Genomic DNA, 16,152 nt, shown 5'->3' on the forward strand with positions numbered 1-16,152 from the left:
TTGTAAACAGAGTAAGTACCAAGGATTTTGTATTCAGCCACACTGTCTTTCAGATATCAAAGTTATGGAATAACAGTTTGCAGCATATAATAACTTGGGAGTGATGCACCCATGAGCCATTTTTAAGGTAACTACTATAGGATGTTTCATCCAACAGAGAGAACGGGGAAAGTATCAGCAAAAGAAGCGATGATAGCATTTAAAATGTAGAAATGTGCTACTAAGACTAAACCAAAGGTAGGGATGTAAGAGAAAGACTATTGGCCCTATGTTTTATGTGGAAACAAACCAAATGTCCATAACTTGATAAACAGATAAATAAAATGTTTTATGTCCGTACAGTGGACTATGATTCTGTAATAAAAAGGAATCATGTATTGGTACATGCTACAACATGGTTGAACCTTGAAAACATTCTAAGTAAAGGAAATGAGGCACAAAAGACTACATGTTGTATGATTCCATTTGTATTATACAGAATAGGGAAATTTCATACAAACAAAAAGTAGATGCTAATGATAATGGCTTTCTGGAATGATGAAAATGTTCTGGAACTAGATAATGGTAATGGCTGCACAACTTTTTAAATATATCAAAAGCCACTGAATTTTAAAGGGTGAATTTTATGAGTTACAACTAATACCTCAATTTTAAAAGTTGAGAAAAGAAAATACAGGGACAAAGGGCATTTTAAAAGGTTTGAGGTCAAAAGTAGCCACTAGAACAAAAATACAGGTGTTCCTAAGTACCAAAAAAAATTTTTTTAAAGCAGAGAGTACACATTTCATAGACAAATATAGCAAAATATGTTATAAATTGAGACAAAAAATACTAGTCATACCTATTAATGTGAATGAACTTCATCTACCAGTTGAAACGATTTTCAGTCTGGCTCACAAAAGGTGGCCTAATCATATGCTATTTACAGAGATGCTCCTGTGATTTCTGAATCAAGTGATTCAGGAAGGCTGAAAATAAAGTAGTGGACCAGTGGTGTACTAGACAAATGAAAGTAAGGGCAGGCATAGGCATAGTAGTACCAAAATAGAATTCAATCCAGAAAGCATTATGACATAGAAGGATTTTTTAAACTGTCAAAACCTAAAATTTACCATGAAAATATAACATGTGAATATCTATGCAGCAGCTTACACAGAAACCCTCTGTGTAAGTCAAACAGTACAGAATATTCAGTGAAAGATAGATGTACACTACCAAATAGCATAGTTTAATCCACTGTGCGTAGTATAGAGTAGGGGAAGTAGACAAATGAGAGAGAAAACCTAAACAACATAAACACTAAGGTAGATGTTACAACTATATGTTGAATCCTACAGTGTGATACTGTACCATCTCAAGTGCCCATTGCACATTCAGAAAAATTGATCATATATTCACAAAAAGTGAATTTTCCATAAGGTTTCTATAAGGTGGATATACTAAAAACACTTTCTGATTACATTCATTGAAACTCTAAACAAAAAACATACAGGGTTTTTCACCTGAAAAATTTTAACTTATCAAACAATTTTTTGTCAAAGGATAAATACATATTGAAATTTCAGAATCTTGCAGAATAATGACAGTGAAAATAATGACACATCAGAATCTGTGGAATACATCTAAAAGTTGTCAGAGACCAGAGGGGAAAAAACAGATAATAGGAACAAACTCACAGGAGATCCAAGTATCAGAACGTACACAAGTTTTTAAAACAGCTGGTTAGTATTCAGTAATTTAGTGGAGAATTTCAGGAGATGATTGAAAACTAAAAAATGAAAGAATGCCAAATTCAACAACCAGAAACATCTGTAACTGAAATTTAAACCTTAGTAGGTGGGCTTAACAGGAGGTAAAACTTGGTTGATAAGAGAATTAGGGAAATGAATGATAAGCGGAAAACTTATGTACAGATGCAAGGGAAATTTTTAAAATACTCAGTGGAGGATAGGACACAAGGCAATAGAGTGAAAAGTGCTAACTGAGTGTTGGAATCATAGAAGAGGAAAGAGAATAACAAGTATTAGATAATGGCTGAGATTTTTTTCAAAACTATGGTAAGACATCAACTCACAAATAGGAGGAGGCTACAAACTCAAAGCAGGATACCAGCAAAGAAACTTACCCTTAAACACATCACATGGGAAGAAATTTATGCTTAAACACATCATAATAAAACAACAACAAACTAAAAATAAAGTAAAAAACTAGCCAGGGACAAACACCCACTACTTGGGAAGGAGCAACAGTAAGGCACTGGTGACAGTAATTTCACCTTCATTTGTTAAAGAATTTAATGATTTCCATACAAAGGCTAAGAAAATTTCTCATCAGTAGACAAGGACTCAATTTACTGAAAGGGAATTTTTCAGGCAGAAGAGGAACTCAGATGGAAACAGATGTGGAAAGGACAATGGAAAGAATAAATGTATGGTACGTCTAAATGTACGTCTAAAATACTAGATAAACCAATAATAAAAATATCTTTTGCACTGCACTTTAAAATATGTTTAAAATGTAAACATAAGACAGTATCAAAAATGAGGAAAGGGAGAAATGGAGTATAATTAGATCTTTATTATTTTCTTCAAAGTTGTAAATACACCATTTAATAATGGATTTTAATAAGTCAGAGGTATGTCATCTAAATATACAACTTAAAATTCATAAAGGTGAAATGGAGTAATAAAAGGCACAGAGGAGGATAAAAAACAAGAGGAGAAACAAAATACTGTAGATTTTCTTCCAAATATATCAGAAATTACAATAAATAAAAATAAATATTCCAGTAAAAGGACAAATACCAAATTAAACTTTTGAAAAAACAATGTGGTGCTTCAGAAGCAGTGATGTAAATACAAGGTTTGGTAAGATTTAAAAGTAAAAGTGTAGAAGTTATACTGTGTAAGCACTAACACTCAGCACTTTTCACTCTATTGCCTTGTTTCCTATTTTTTAAAATATTTTAAAAATATTTTTAAAAGTTGACCATATGCTGGAACATAAATCTCAGGAAAAGAGTTTAAGTCTCACAGTTTATAGTTTTTTACCACCATGGAATTGTTATAAAAACCAATTACAAAAATATAAGTAGAACAAAGTACAACTTTGGAAATTCAGGAGTATACTTTAAATCACTTGTAAAAGATGAATCACTATGAGAATGAGAATGAGAAAATGCTTTGAATAAAGATGACATATTAAAAACCTGTAAAATTCATCTTAAGCTTTTCTTACTGAGCAAATTTAAGCCTTAATAATGTAAGATAAAGGCTGATGATACTCAGTGAGTGAAGTATCCACATCAGGAAATAAGCGTGCTGTATATTAGAAGCCAAGAAGTAATAAAAAGATAAGTACAAAAATCAGTGGCATATAAAACAAAGTTACAGTAAAGAAGATTAACCAAGGCAAAAGTTGGTTCTCAGAAAAGAGTAGTACAATTGATAAGTCCATGTCAAAAACAATCAAGAACAAAACCAGATATTGCATAACCAGTGGCTGGAGTTAAGGATACTCTACTATGGATCTAAAGAACATTAAAAAAATAAAGGATTTTATGAAAAACTTTAAGTTTGAAAATTTAGAGAGTTAAATTCTTTGAAAAACACAGCTTACCAAAACTGGCACCCAAACATGAGTAGAAAATCTGCATAATACAGTATCTAGAAAGAAAGTCAATCTAATTATAACTTTTCCATGTAGAAATTCAGACCCACCTGGTTTCACTGGTGAATTTTTCCAAACACTTAAAGAAGAAATAATATGTAAACTCTTGAAAAAGAAAAAGACTGAATACTGTTTTTTACCTTTTTTATGAGTCCAGTTTAATTTTACTTTTACTATGATAAAAGTGATGTAACATTTTATAAGACTCTGGATTAATTTTGATAGCAAATACAAGGATGTTACACGAAAACAGTATTACAGGTCAGTAATTTTTAAATGAACATAAGTCTAAGAATCTTAAAAGATTAGGGAATCAAATTCCAGTGGTAAGGTTATATAAAACATCATGACTAAGTTAAATTTATTTCCAGAGTTGGCAAGTTGATTTAGTATTTGAAAATCAGTGTGAGTCACTACATTAATGTAATTACGGAAGAATCAGATGATCATCTCTCTAAGTACAGAAAAAGCATTTGATGATACTCAAACCCATTCAAAACTTTCAGTACTTACAGCAAGCTTGGAAAAGAAGGAAGCTTCTGTAACTTTATTAAAGGTATCTGCATAAACTGTACAATAAACACTGAAAACTTTCTTCTGACATTTAGGAATGTGTCAGAAAAGCTCACCAATAACAAAACCACTGGTCCTTTAAAAGTGCATTTAGGTAAGGGAAAAAAGATTGGAAAAAAATTATAAATCTGTCATTGACAGATGACATGATTTGCTTGTAGAAAAACCAAAAATACCTACATGAACTTTTAGAATTGATCATTTTAGCAAGATCAGTGGATACTCATTCATGTACAGAAATCAATTGTATTTCAATTTATGAGCAAAAATAAGAAAAAGGGAATTTAGTTGAACATATCATTTAATCATTGTCAACACCGTATGTATAGAATAAATCTTAACAGAAGTTGTGGGAGACCTCTACACAGAAAACCATAACAAATTTTTGAGATGTATTAGATCGAAATCTGTTGAGAGAATCACTATTTTTAAAATATAAAAAATATCTCCAAATTCATGGAAAATTCATTGCAATCCCTATCAGAATCCTAGATTTTTTAAATAAGAAATTGACCTGTAACGTGTGTCACATGAGAGAATACATTTACAATAAAATACATTAAATACTTCAGCATAAAGTAAAATTTGCAAAGGTACTGTTTTTGAATTCTCCCATAAAACAAAAAAATGATACACCATGTTCTTAAATATGGAGTTACCATCATAAAGGTATTAATTTTCCTGTGGTTATCTTGTAAGTTTAATGAGATCCCAATGAAAAATACCATTGGGTATGGTTGTTCTGTGCATAATGTACAAAAAGGAAACCTTTTTTGGAAGGATAAAAAAGGAAGAACTAGAAAAAAACCTGAGAAAGAAGAGCTGTGTAAATGGAGCCATGTAAATCTTTTATATACTTAAAATAATTCACAAAGAGAAAAAATGTAATTACACATCAAAGAAAATGAAACAAGTGAATTTAATATATATAAAATGGTATAATTCCACTAATGATTATTATTTCTTGTGACTTTAAAAGACATTACTTTGTCTGTGTGTTCATAATGGGATATGTCATAAGGACAGAAAGAGCCAGTAGTCTTATTTTCAGTAGTAATGGCAATATTGTTAAAGATTTTTATGTGTGTGTATATATATTATGTGTGTGTATACATATATAATTACATATATGTAGCTGTAACTATAATTAATGTAACAGATATGTAAATATATGTCATACATAAATCATTAGGAAACAAGATTATGTAGGCTAGGATGTTGGTGGTAATGTTGGTATTGTTAAATCTATTAAATATGTATAGGTAACACACAGTTGACTTAACGGGTTTGAACTGTGCAAGTGTGCTTGTATGTAGTTTGTTTTTTTCCCAATAAATATGTTGGAAAATTTTTTGGAGATTTGCAACAATTTGACAATCATTTTCTGTAGCCTGCTTTATTGTGATAGTACAGTTTATAGGACATATACAAAACATGTTAATTGACTTTATGTTAGCAGTTAGGCTTCTGATCAACAGTAGGTTATTGAGTTTTGGGGGAGTCAAAGTTAAACATCGATTTTTTACTTTTTGGGGGATCGGTTCCCTAGCACCCTCATGTTGTTAAAGGGCCAAGTGTATATATACTATAAATAGAAATTATATATGTATTAAGATACATTTAATTTAATTGGATGTAATTAAAATTCATAACTAATAATATAGTTAATTCTAAATGTATATTAATGTCATTAGGAATCAAAATATTTCCCAATGTAAAAATCAAAAGATACTAGGTAAGAACTCTAGTCTAAAATTTAAATAGGAATTGTCAGCATCAACCCATGCCTTTTTTTCCCTCTTAAAAGCATTTCCCAAATTAGTTCATTTTCTGAAAAAAATGTGTTTCCTAGGGCTGTTCATTGTAAAAGCTTAGAAGCAGTGAAAATCATGTAGTTTTAACCATTCCTAGTGGTTAATATAGTACAGATGATGGTGAATAAACACCATTTCCCCATTAAAAGGATGTAGGCCTCCATGAAATGTTGAGTAAATAATAAATAATACCTTTCCCCCACTAGAAGGATATATGTCTCCATGAAATAATGGCTTATATCATATATGGAGCAGGCAGTGTAGTAGACTGGAAATTGTTGAGTCAGAAAGCAAATAACAAAAACTGTTGGATTCTGTCAAAAGTTCTTAGTTAACATATTTTTCTAATACTCAAGTACCTGTGCATTTCAGTAAAAACCTGATTCATTTATCTTCTGCAGTTTTGGCACAACTTGATGATCATGTTTGGGATTTTTGGGTTCATTATTTCTTACGAAATATTAACCTGTAATCTTAATTTCTAGTACTCTGAGTATCAGGATTTTGTGAGCCTTAATACTAGGGGACCATTACCTCTTTTCTGCATTTGATACAGGATTTTTTTTTTTAACTTGGGAAGACTCTTCATTTACAATTTCATTGTGATGCTGACAGGTTTGGATTTACTTTTACTGCATTATGTGTTTTGTATTATTTTTGTTTTTGTTTTCTTTTATATAGTAAGTTCTTTTTTAGCATTTCTTCCCCCCACTCCAACCCAACACACTATACTCCCTTAGATGTTTTATTTGGTTTATTCTTTCTGTGCTAATTCTAGCTATTTTTATACACCTACTTAAAAATAATGGAAGTTAATAAATAATGAAGCTTGTAACAGTTCAGTGCAGGTGACTGTATCGAAATGTAATTGCTGTTGTCCAGTATTTTAGTTCTACTTATTTATTCCAAAAAAATTTTGTCTTATTGTTTTATGCAGTCATTATTTACCCAGATTTAACCATGTATTTAGCATTTCTTTGCTTTTAATAATTTCTTGAACCTAGACCTTACTTAACGGTAGCTAACACTTGTGTTACATCTGAGGTACATCCTTTAAAATTTTCTTTAATAAAAATGTTTTGTTGGTAGACATCTCAGCTGGTGTACTGTATTGTTTTCTTTCTGTCTTTGCCATGAATGCACTTTTAGGAACAGAATCCTTTTTTCCTCAGCACAGTTAATACAGTCTATTGTTTTCTGGCATTCATTGTATTTTGAGAAATCAGTTACTAATCTAATTGCCCTTTATTTTTATTTTTGGCATTAAAAGTTTTCTCTTTATCTTTTTTGTGTGAATTTATAGTTGCAGTTTCCAATTTATGCTTTGAATATTGGACTGCTTTGGGCTTTTTTCTCTTTTTTTTATTAAACAGTCTTAGTCATTTTCTCTTGGACATTGTCTCATTCCTTTTTCTGTTATTGCCTTGAACTTTGTTTAGATACATACGAAATCTTTTCAGCCCATCCTCTGTATCTCTTAAGATTTCTTTCTTAGTTTTCATCTTTGTGCTGCATACTGCATTCTTTTTGGCTCCGTCTTCCCAATTCACTAATTCTGTTTTTATAACATCTCAGTGTGCCATTTAATTCCTTCATTTTTCTGTTTGTCCTCTCTTCTTACCTCTGTTTCAGTTTAGGTACTTTCTGTGGACCTGTGTTTAAATTCATTGATTCTTAACCCAATTATCTTGAGTCCACTAATGAGTTTATCAAAGGCTTTTTTCCTCCCGAGACCATGTTTTTTGTTTCTGGTATTTTCAATTTGTTCTATTTTATGTTTTCCTTCTATCTGTTGAAATTCTCCATCTGTCTATTCATATTGTCCACCTTTTTCACTGAGCCTTTATCATATTGCTCATAGTTGTTTTAAATTCTCTGATAATTCCAGCATCTGGATTATCTCTAATTTTCATGGATTGCTCTATTGATTGTGTTGTCTCTTGACAGTGGCTTGGGGTGTTTTTGTTTGTTTTTACCCTTTTCATTTTTATGTGAATTGTTAATTCATATGTAATGCTAGATATTGTGTGTAGGGCAGTAAAGACTGAGGGTATTTAGTGCTTAGGCCTGGAGATAAATGCACTTCTGCTGCTGGAGTTGAGGTAGATGGGGGTGTTTTGCTATTAGGGTTATGTTCAGTGCACCTCTGCTGTTACTTTGTATTTAGGTGTGGGACTGGTTGTTGGAAGATCTAAGTTTCCTTTCTAAATGTTTCTAAATAAACACCTTCAGTTTTCAGCCCTCCTGTGATCTTGTATTTCAGACAGGATGTGTGTTCTTGTCCCTCTTGCTAATGCAGACTGCTGTCACTTGGCACTCCCTGGTCGCGGGCCGGGCCAGGGTCCGGGAATGAGGGAAGGATTTCTTTTTGTCCTGGTCCTCCTCACTTGCTGGGTTGCTGTTTATCCCTGGGTCATTTTCAAGTTTCTTTCCATTGGAGTCTTTTTTTTTTATGGCCTCATACTTTCTGATGTTTGCAGCATGTTGGCGTGCATGCCGGTGTGCATGTGCTGCCTGGGTCTGCCCACTGTTCCTTAGCTGTCTTACTTGCCACATGATCGGGGGTTGTTGCAGGTGGTGGGTTGGTTGGTTTTGCTGTGTTTGTCTATGAGTTCCTGTCTTGAACTTCAGGTGTGGGGGTTGTTTGAGGTTGGAGTTCTGCATTCTTTTAAAGAGGTTTGGTAATTATTTTTGCCGGTTGCATATATGCATTATCAGTCTTGGACTCCTTTATATTTACTGATGTGCTTAAGATATGAATTCAAACTTATAGACCTGCATGAGAGCTGGCTTCTGTTTTGAATTCTCAGGGAAAAGTTTTTTTGTTTTGTGCGCTTTCTCCCTTCTCTCCTCTCAGTACCAAGCAAGTTGTCTTCCTGTTCCCTCCTGCACCATGGGCTTAATGTCTAGCTCACCTCTTACATCGAGGGTGTAGCTGTTTAGGTTGAGCTTTATGAGTAAGTCTGCTATTGGATTCCCCATTTTTCGTGGATTGTCTGTTTTATTTCCTGTCTCACTCTCTACCACCATCAAAGTGGAAGGTCTAGTGTCTGGAGAGAAATCATCTGGTAGATAGGGGCTTTGCTGGTAGGCTACCTCCTGATAATATTGTTTTCACTTTATTCTTGGCCTTTGGATTCCTTCTGTGCCATTTCAGTATGTGTTTGCAAAGTTTTATTTTTTTTAATTCTCATTTGTAGTAAGAGGGAGCTTTGTTAAGGGCACTTAATCTTTATACACTGTTATTTTTTTTCTTTTTATTTGATACTTTCCCCAAACTTCTAAGGCTTAGAAACTTCTTTTCTAGATTTAGTTTACTACTATTTCTAGTTTGAAAGCCTTTATTGTTTAATTCTCTGCATTTGCTCAATAAATGGTAGATGTTAAAAGATCTAAGAATCATATGATACCGGGATTTCACCTTAAGTAGGTAATCTAGTCCATTCCTTGGGATAAGGCAATATGAAGGAGATGGATTTTTTAGTCATGCTTGGGTTTTGAATCTTTACCCACTTGAGTGAATTAAGTTTTCTGAGACTGTGTACCATATTTAAACAGAAAGAATAGCTTTGTAATAAGGATGTTGTGAGCCTTAAATGATATAATTTACAGTTTCTTGTAATTTACTACTATAGTGATGTAGTAAATACTCTGGTTCTCCCATCATGTTTTAGAAGAGCAAATTGCATCACAAATAACATGTATTTGCTGCCTCCACAAAGTTCTGTAGTTGTTGAGCTGGAAATGGACATCATTGCCCTGTGTCTTCTGGATTTTACCTTTAAAGTAATATGCAGTTACATATTCTACCTGTATATTTCTTGAGTACCTTATATTTCTAGGTACCTGATACATTTGAGGAGAAAGAATTTCATATCCATTTTGGCAAACCTCTTGAATGTTAAGAGAACAAAAGTGAATCTAATATAATGCAGTTCCTGTCTTACAGAGCTCGTTAGCTTGCTTGTTAGTGAGGTGGGCTTACCTAATAATTATGGTCCATATACTTAGTGCTGTGAAAGAAATAGCACCTTCCTGAGGCAGAGGAGAAGTTGTTTAAACTGGGTCACGAGTATGTGTAGGATGTTGGTAAAGAAAGAAGGGGCTTTTAGGCAGAAGTAACAGCAGCATGTGTAAAGGCCTGAAGACAATAGAGAGCATGAGAGGACTAGGTTGTGTACATACAATAAACCTGTCATTGTCTGAGAAGAAGAAAGTCTTGTGGTTATGGAAGAGATGGCAAGTGAGATATGTCTTAAATGGTTAGTGGTGTTTCAGTATGTGAAAGTAGAATGGGAGGATGACACAAATTGAGGAAATAAGTTACTTAGCAGAATATAAGTTAATTTATATATAGGGACCCTTGAATAGTCATGTTAACAAGCAGATTTTCCATATCTCATTAGTGCTTCTATGTAAGAGGGTTTCTTTTGTGGGGATGAAGATAAGGGAGCAGTTTTGCCAGTTTCATATGTATAAGATAAAGTGATAAAAATATTCTAGAGGAGGGAGTGTATGTGGCTTTGAGTATCAGATGTAACTTAAATAAATTTTGAAGTTTTTTGGTAATCCATTGTAGCATTTTGAGCAGGAGACCTGATGAAATGATGATCTGTCTGACTGTGTATGGTGGAGTTGGAGAAAAACGCATCTGAATCCACAGGAACACCTATTGCTATAGTTTGGTAGTGATTCAAACTTGAATAAGTGATGGTGGTAATGGAAATGAAAAAAAGGACATTGTGAGAGGAATTGATTTAAAAAAAAAGAATTGATACATTCTGAGAAATAAATGAAGATAAGATGTGGAAGACATTCAAGGGAGTTGAGAATGTTGATGGAATTTCCTACTTGGGTGATATTAGCAGGAGAAGTAGTTGTGGGGGAAACTGAAATTATCATTTATTTATTGAATGTGAAGTTGATTATAAGGTATACTTCAGAACATATCGTTATGTCATTGCAAAAATAATTTTTTTGAATGACAGTTTAGTCTGTGATTGGAAAAGCAGTGTGGTCTTACATCAGTAACTTCAGCTTTAGTGGCAAGCCTGTATTCCAGCTCATCTTTAGTAAGTATCACTGTTGTGAAACAGAAAGGTCACTAATTGCTTTGGATTTTAGTTTGTTTATCTACAAGCTAGAGAAGGTAATAACTGCCTAGAGAGCTATTACATGAACTAGGTAGTATGATGTATATGCATGCTGGCCCATTTTAAGCCCTCAGTAAATGTTAGTTTTCCCTTCTTCCTTGATAGAGCCTTACTCTTGGGTATTGTCGTATGTTAAGATAGACACCAAATGTAACGTATGAAGCATTTTTGTTTTACTGTTTAGTAATTCACTGAAATCATAACCAAGACTGTTTGCTAAATAAAATATATGTGTAATCAGGTAATTTGTTATTGAACTAACTCAGAAGTTGTAATTATTGAATGTGTAGGTGTAGTTAACAGCCTTCCTTTCTGGTAAGTGACTTTATTTAGAGAATATATGTTTATGTGAGCAAGAGAGACTTATTTCCTGGAAGGAAATTGTGGTCTCCAAATCTTCATAATAATATCATCTTTAATGTTTTTGAACTAATGAGCACTGTCCTATATAGATTGTTTTCTTGAGGCAGTTTCTTACAAGAAGTAAATTAATCCTCCTTATGAGTCCTTTAAGACTTCATAGACTGTCAGTAATATGGAAAAATGGGATACTTAATTGGGAATGTGGACATGTGTTTCAGGTAGAGAATTCCAAAGATAATGAAGATAGTATTCTGCAAAGAGAAATTCCTGCCAGGCAGTCGCGACGAAGATTTAGGAAAATTAACTATAAGGGAGAGCGCCAAATCATTACTGATGATGTGGACATTAACAGCTATCTTTCTGTGAGTATACTTAGGAACAGTAAATGTATCATCCTTAATTTTCAATTGTATTCTCTTTAATTTACATATATTTTTGGTAACATTAATTACCCTGGGCTCTATATGGAAGAGTTTGGAGCAGTAAGTATATATATGTAATTTTTTAAAATACTTTTGCTTGGTTGAGTTGGATAGAAATAATGAGTTTTGTTTTTCCTTTTTTTTTTGTTCAAATAATGTTTTTAAAAAGTTGTTACTGTATCTTTTTAAACATATTTGTGGATGTTCTTGCCTTTTCATTACCTGAATATAGATTAGAGTCCTGAAAACTCAGGTAATAGAGTGGGAGCTTTTTTTCCCTGATAGGCTGTTAGGCATATTAAAGAAACAAAGATGTCAATTATTCCCTTGAGGTATGGGATAAATATACATAGTGTGTGTCAGTGCAGAAGCATATGCAAATATTAAAGGTATGTTTTCACATGCAGATATTGAAAAAGAATGCGATGAAACAATTAACTTGCATATGAAACAACTCGTAACAAAAGCTGTTTCTTGAGAAGTCTTCGATATTGTAATTGTAGGTAACTTCATTTTACACTGAAAAGTAGTTGAATCAAGAGATGAAGATAATTTAAGAAAGAATAAATCCAGGTGTATTTTATCATTTTTCAGAGGAGTCATGATCCTCTAAAATAGAAAACCAATCTAGAGATCGATTACAGCAATTACAGAAGGTATTTAGCTCTTTTAGTTGTCCAAAACAGAAATTCACTCATTCTGTGTTAGAAAGCAGGATTATTTAGGAAATTGTTAGTACTGGAGTAAGTGTTAAATTTAAGGCAGCTCTAAGGATGTAGTCACGTTTGCCTATTTTGTTGATTTAGCACATTCTATTTCTGACAATTAACATTTGAAATTAGCAGTCCTTAGTCCTTCATAATGCTGGTTCCCTTGAACAATAGCGGCTGCCCCCGTTCCCACTCCGGCTGCAACTCCTATCCTAACAACACGGCTAAGGTCAGCGAGACCGGCTTCTTTTATATCTATGCCTAGGTTCAAATTCAGTTACGAATGAGAGATCATCATGATACATTAACCTGGGTACTAGCTGAACCATAATACAGAAATCGCGAGAGGAATTGTAGAGACACATACTCCAGTATTACAAGCCCACCATCCCTCGGGGGGAGGGACTAGATACTCATTTTTACCTGAGGGGGTTATAGCTACGGTTTCATTACACAAGGCTTTATGGGTGGGGGGGACTGTACCTAAACATTTTCCTTTTCCAGTTACTTCAGTTAGAGTTAGTTTCCGGTGGCTTCCCCAGACAGATCTCGTGACGGGTTGTTTTATTAAAATTGCCTAACAATCCTAATCTTTCATAATAAGGCGGCCCAGAAGAGAAACACAACCAACAGGATTCAGTAGTTTTAGGATTGGTGGTGTTTAAGGCCTGAAAAGCTCCTTCAAGGAGGTTAAGGAGGCGTCGTCCTGTGCTAGGGAAAGGGGCAACTTGACCAGGAGTGGAAACAGAGGGAGCGGCGGTAGAGACTACAGGGGGGGCTGGGGTCTGCTCGGGGGCCGGGGCTGGGAGACGCGGCCGGTCCTGCAGGACAGTGTTGGGTCCCACTGGGATAGCCGGGATTGCCTTAAATAAGACTCCATTGTCAGTCTTAGTCCCCACCCCTTTTCCCAGTTTGCTGCCCTTTTTCCTGCATCTGTGAAGGAGATATCAATGAGATTGCAGGTGGGATGAGTCTTGCACTGGGCATGAGTGGCACCTCGTTGGATTTTTATAAGGCCTGGAGGGGGTCTCCCTGCGCTTCCTGTCAGCCAATGGCATGTCCCTGTCTGTTCACAACCCCAATTCTTACAGAAAAAATCTGTCTGCCCTCCACATTGTGAGACCTCGGCATCAGTTGAGGGGGGCCGGGCATACATAAAAGCAGGCACTTTGAATTTCTTTCATAGTCCCAGAGCCCCAATGCACTATATAATCCCGAGTGCTACATCCGGGTACTCCAACTGTGTCCTCATACCTAGGGTCTTGCTTGAAAAGAGTACATACGTCTACAGTGAGGGTAGGCCACCAGGTTCCCTTAGGGTGTTGTCCTGTTATCTGGACTACTATTTGGCGGGAAGCTGGGGTAATGATTTGCCATGTCAGTAACCTGGGCTCATGAGGGTTAGGGTTCTGGTGGGTTGGAGGTAGCAGAAACATCAGAATTACTAACAGCATAATTCTTTTTACACAAGCGAAGCTTAAGGGGGTTATCAGTCAGTTACTCGAAATTGAAGCGTGTATCCAGGAAGAGACGCCGTCCACTTTTACAGCTGTGGGAGTAGTCAGGAGGACGACGAAAGGCCCCTTCCACCGTGGCTCGAGGTTTCCTGTCCGGTGCCTTCTTACATAGACAGGGTCTCCCACCTGGAACTGGTGAGGCACTGAGAGTTCCTCTGGCCGATAGGCTTCCTTGATGGAGGCCCACACCTCTTTCTGCACAGCTTTAGTGGCCCATACAACTCGGTCATCATCTACTACTGCAGCTCCAGCCATTCTTTTACTATCCATGATGTAACTGCTCCCGTCCGTGTACCAAGTCAGGAGTCCTGTTCCCCTTAAGGGCTGGTCTTGCAAGTCCTGGCGGGTTCCTGTCTCTTCAGCCAGGATTTCCTGGCAGGTATGAAGCACTTCTTTCCCCAACTCGGGGAGCAGAGTGGCCGGGTTTAGGATGGCAGGGGGGGCAAACTCTACTCGATCACGATTCAGGAGTAAGGTTTGGTAGTGAGTCATTCTGGCATTCGACATCCATCTCTCGGGTGGCTGCCGAATCACACTCTCTAACGCATGTGGAGCAACCACAGTAAGTTTCTGTCCCAGTGTCAGTTTGTCAGAATCTTTAACTAGGAGGGCCACAGCTGCCACTACTCTCAAACAGGCAGGCCACCCACTACTTACTGGGTCTAATTTTTTTGACAAATAGGCGACAGGTCTCTTCCAAGGTCCCCATTGTTGGGTCAGCACTCCCCGAGCTACTCCACTCCGTTCATCCACAAAAAGGACGAACAGATACGTCTGGGAGGGCCAGAGCAGGTGCCGACAGGAGGGCCTTCTTGATCTCATCAAAGGCCTGTTGCTGTTGAGGTCCCCAAACAAACGGGGCTGCCCCTTTGAAATTGGCATATCCGGGTATCCATAATCTGCAGAACCCTGCTGTTCCCAGAAATTCGCGGACTTGGCGCGGAGTAGTAGGGACCGGGATCTGCGTCACAGTCTGCTTCCGGGCTTCAGTAAGCCACCTTTTCCCTTCTCTCAGGGAATACCCTAAATAAGTCACTTGTTGTTGGCAGATCTGTGCTTTTTTGGCAGATGCTCTATACCCCAGCCTAGCAAGTTCAGTCAAAAGGGCTTCAGTAGCCGCTTGGCAGACTTCCTGTGTAGGAGCGGCTATCAGTAAGTCATCAACATATTGTAACAAGGTTACCTGCGGGTTGGAGGCTCGGTAAAAGGCCAAGTCCTGGTGTAAAGCCTCGTCAAAGAGGGTAGGTGAGTTCTTGAATCCTTGTGGCAAGCGAGTCCAGGTCAATTGTCCAGTAGTTCCTGTGGAGGGGTCTTTCCACTCAAAGGCAAACAGCGGTTGACTACTCTGATGCAGGCGCAAACAAAAGAAGGCGTCTTTTAAATCTAAGACTGTGTACCAAGTGTTTTCTGGGGCCAGAGAGCTTAGCAGGTTGTAAGGATTCGGCACAGTGGGATGAATGTCCTGTGTTCTCTTATTAACTTCTCTTAAATCTTGCACTGGTCGATAATCTCCTGTTCCCGCCTTCTTTACGGGCAGCAAGGGAGTGTTCCATGGGGATTTACATTTTACTAATATCCCCTGCTCTATGAGCCTCTGGATATGGGGCCTAATCCCATCTCTGGCTTCTTTACTCATTGGATATTGTCTCACAGTTACTGGTGAGGCTGAGGCTTTCAATTCTATGACTACCGGGGGCTGGTTTACAGCAAGTCCCATACCTGCCGTTTCTGCCCAGGCCCCTGGAAACTGGTTGAGCCACCTCTGATTAACTCGGGAGGGTTCTGGTTCTTTAAAAAGGCGGTACTCGTCTTCTAACTTTATGGACAGGATGCTTAGGCCCAAAGGTCTCTTTTTGCTATCAGTCACTTGGGTATCTTCAGTCTGAAAGGATATTTGGGCCCCGACTTTGGTCAAGATGTCTCTTCCCAAC

General features: G+C 36.4%; 1 protein-coding gene across 17 annotated transcripts in view; it reads left to right on the plus strand.

Moving 5' to 3' along the window:
- RAPGEF6 (Rap guanine nucleotide exchange factor 6) overlaps positions 1-16,152 on the plus strand; it is a 235,842-nt gene that overhangs the window by 63,298 nt on the left and 156,392 nt on the right. For 16 of the 17 annotated variants that reach the window (XR_012125294.1, XR_012125293.1, XM_073222084.1 and 13 more), the window contains one exon: positions 11,791-11,934. The exons of the other annotated variant lie outside the window; for it this stretch is intronic. Coding sequence is in view for 14 of the 16 variants with exons in the window: in XM_073222084.1 (XP_073078185.1) it covers positions 11,791-11,934 (144 nt within the window). In the remaining 2 variants the exon portion in view is untranslated. The remainder of the gene's footprint in view (positions 1-11,790; positions 11,935-16,152) is intronic. 17 annotated transcript variants of the gene reach the window in all.

The sequence above is a fragment of the Manis javanica genome, chromosome 14 (assembly GCF_040802235.1).
Source record: "Manis javanica isolate MJ-LG chromosome 14, MJ_LKY, whole genome shotgun sequence".
Lineage (NCBI taxonomy): Eukaryota > Metazoa > Chordata > Mammalia > Pholidota > Manidae > Manis > Manis javanica.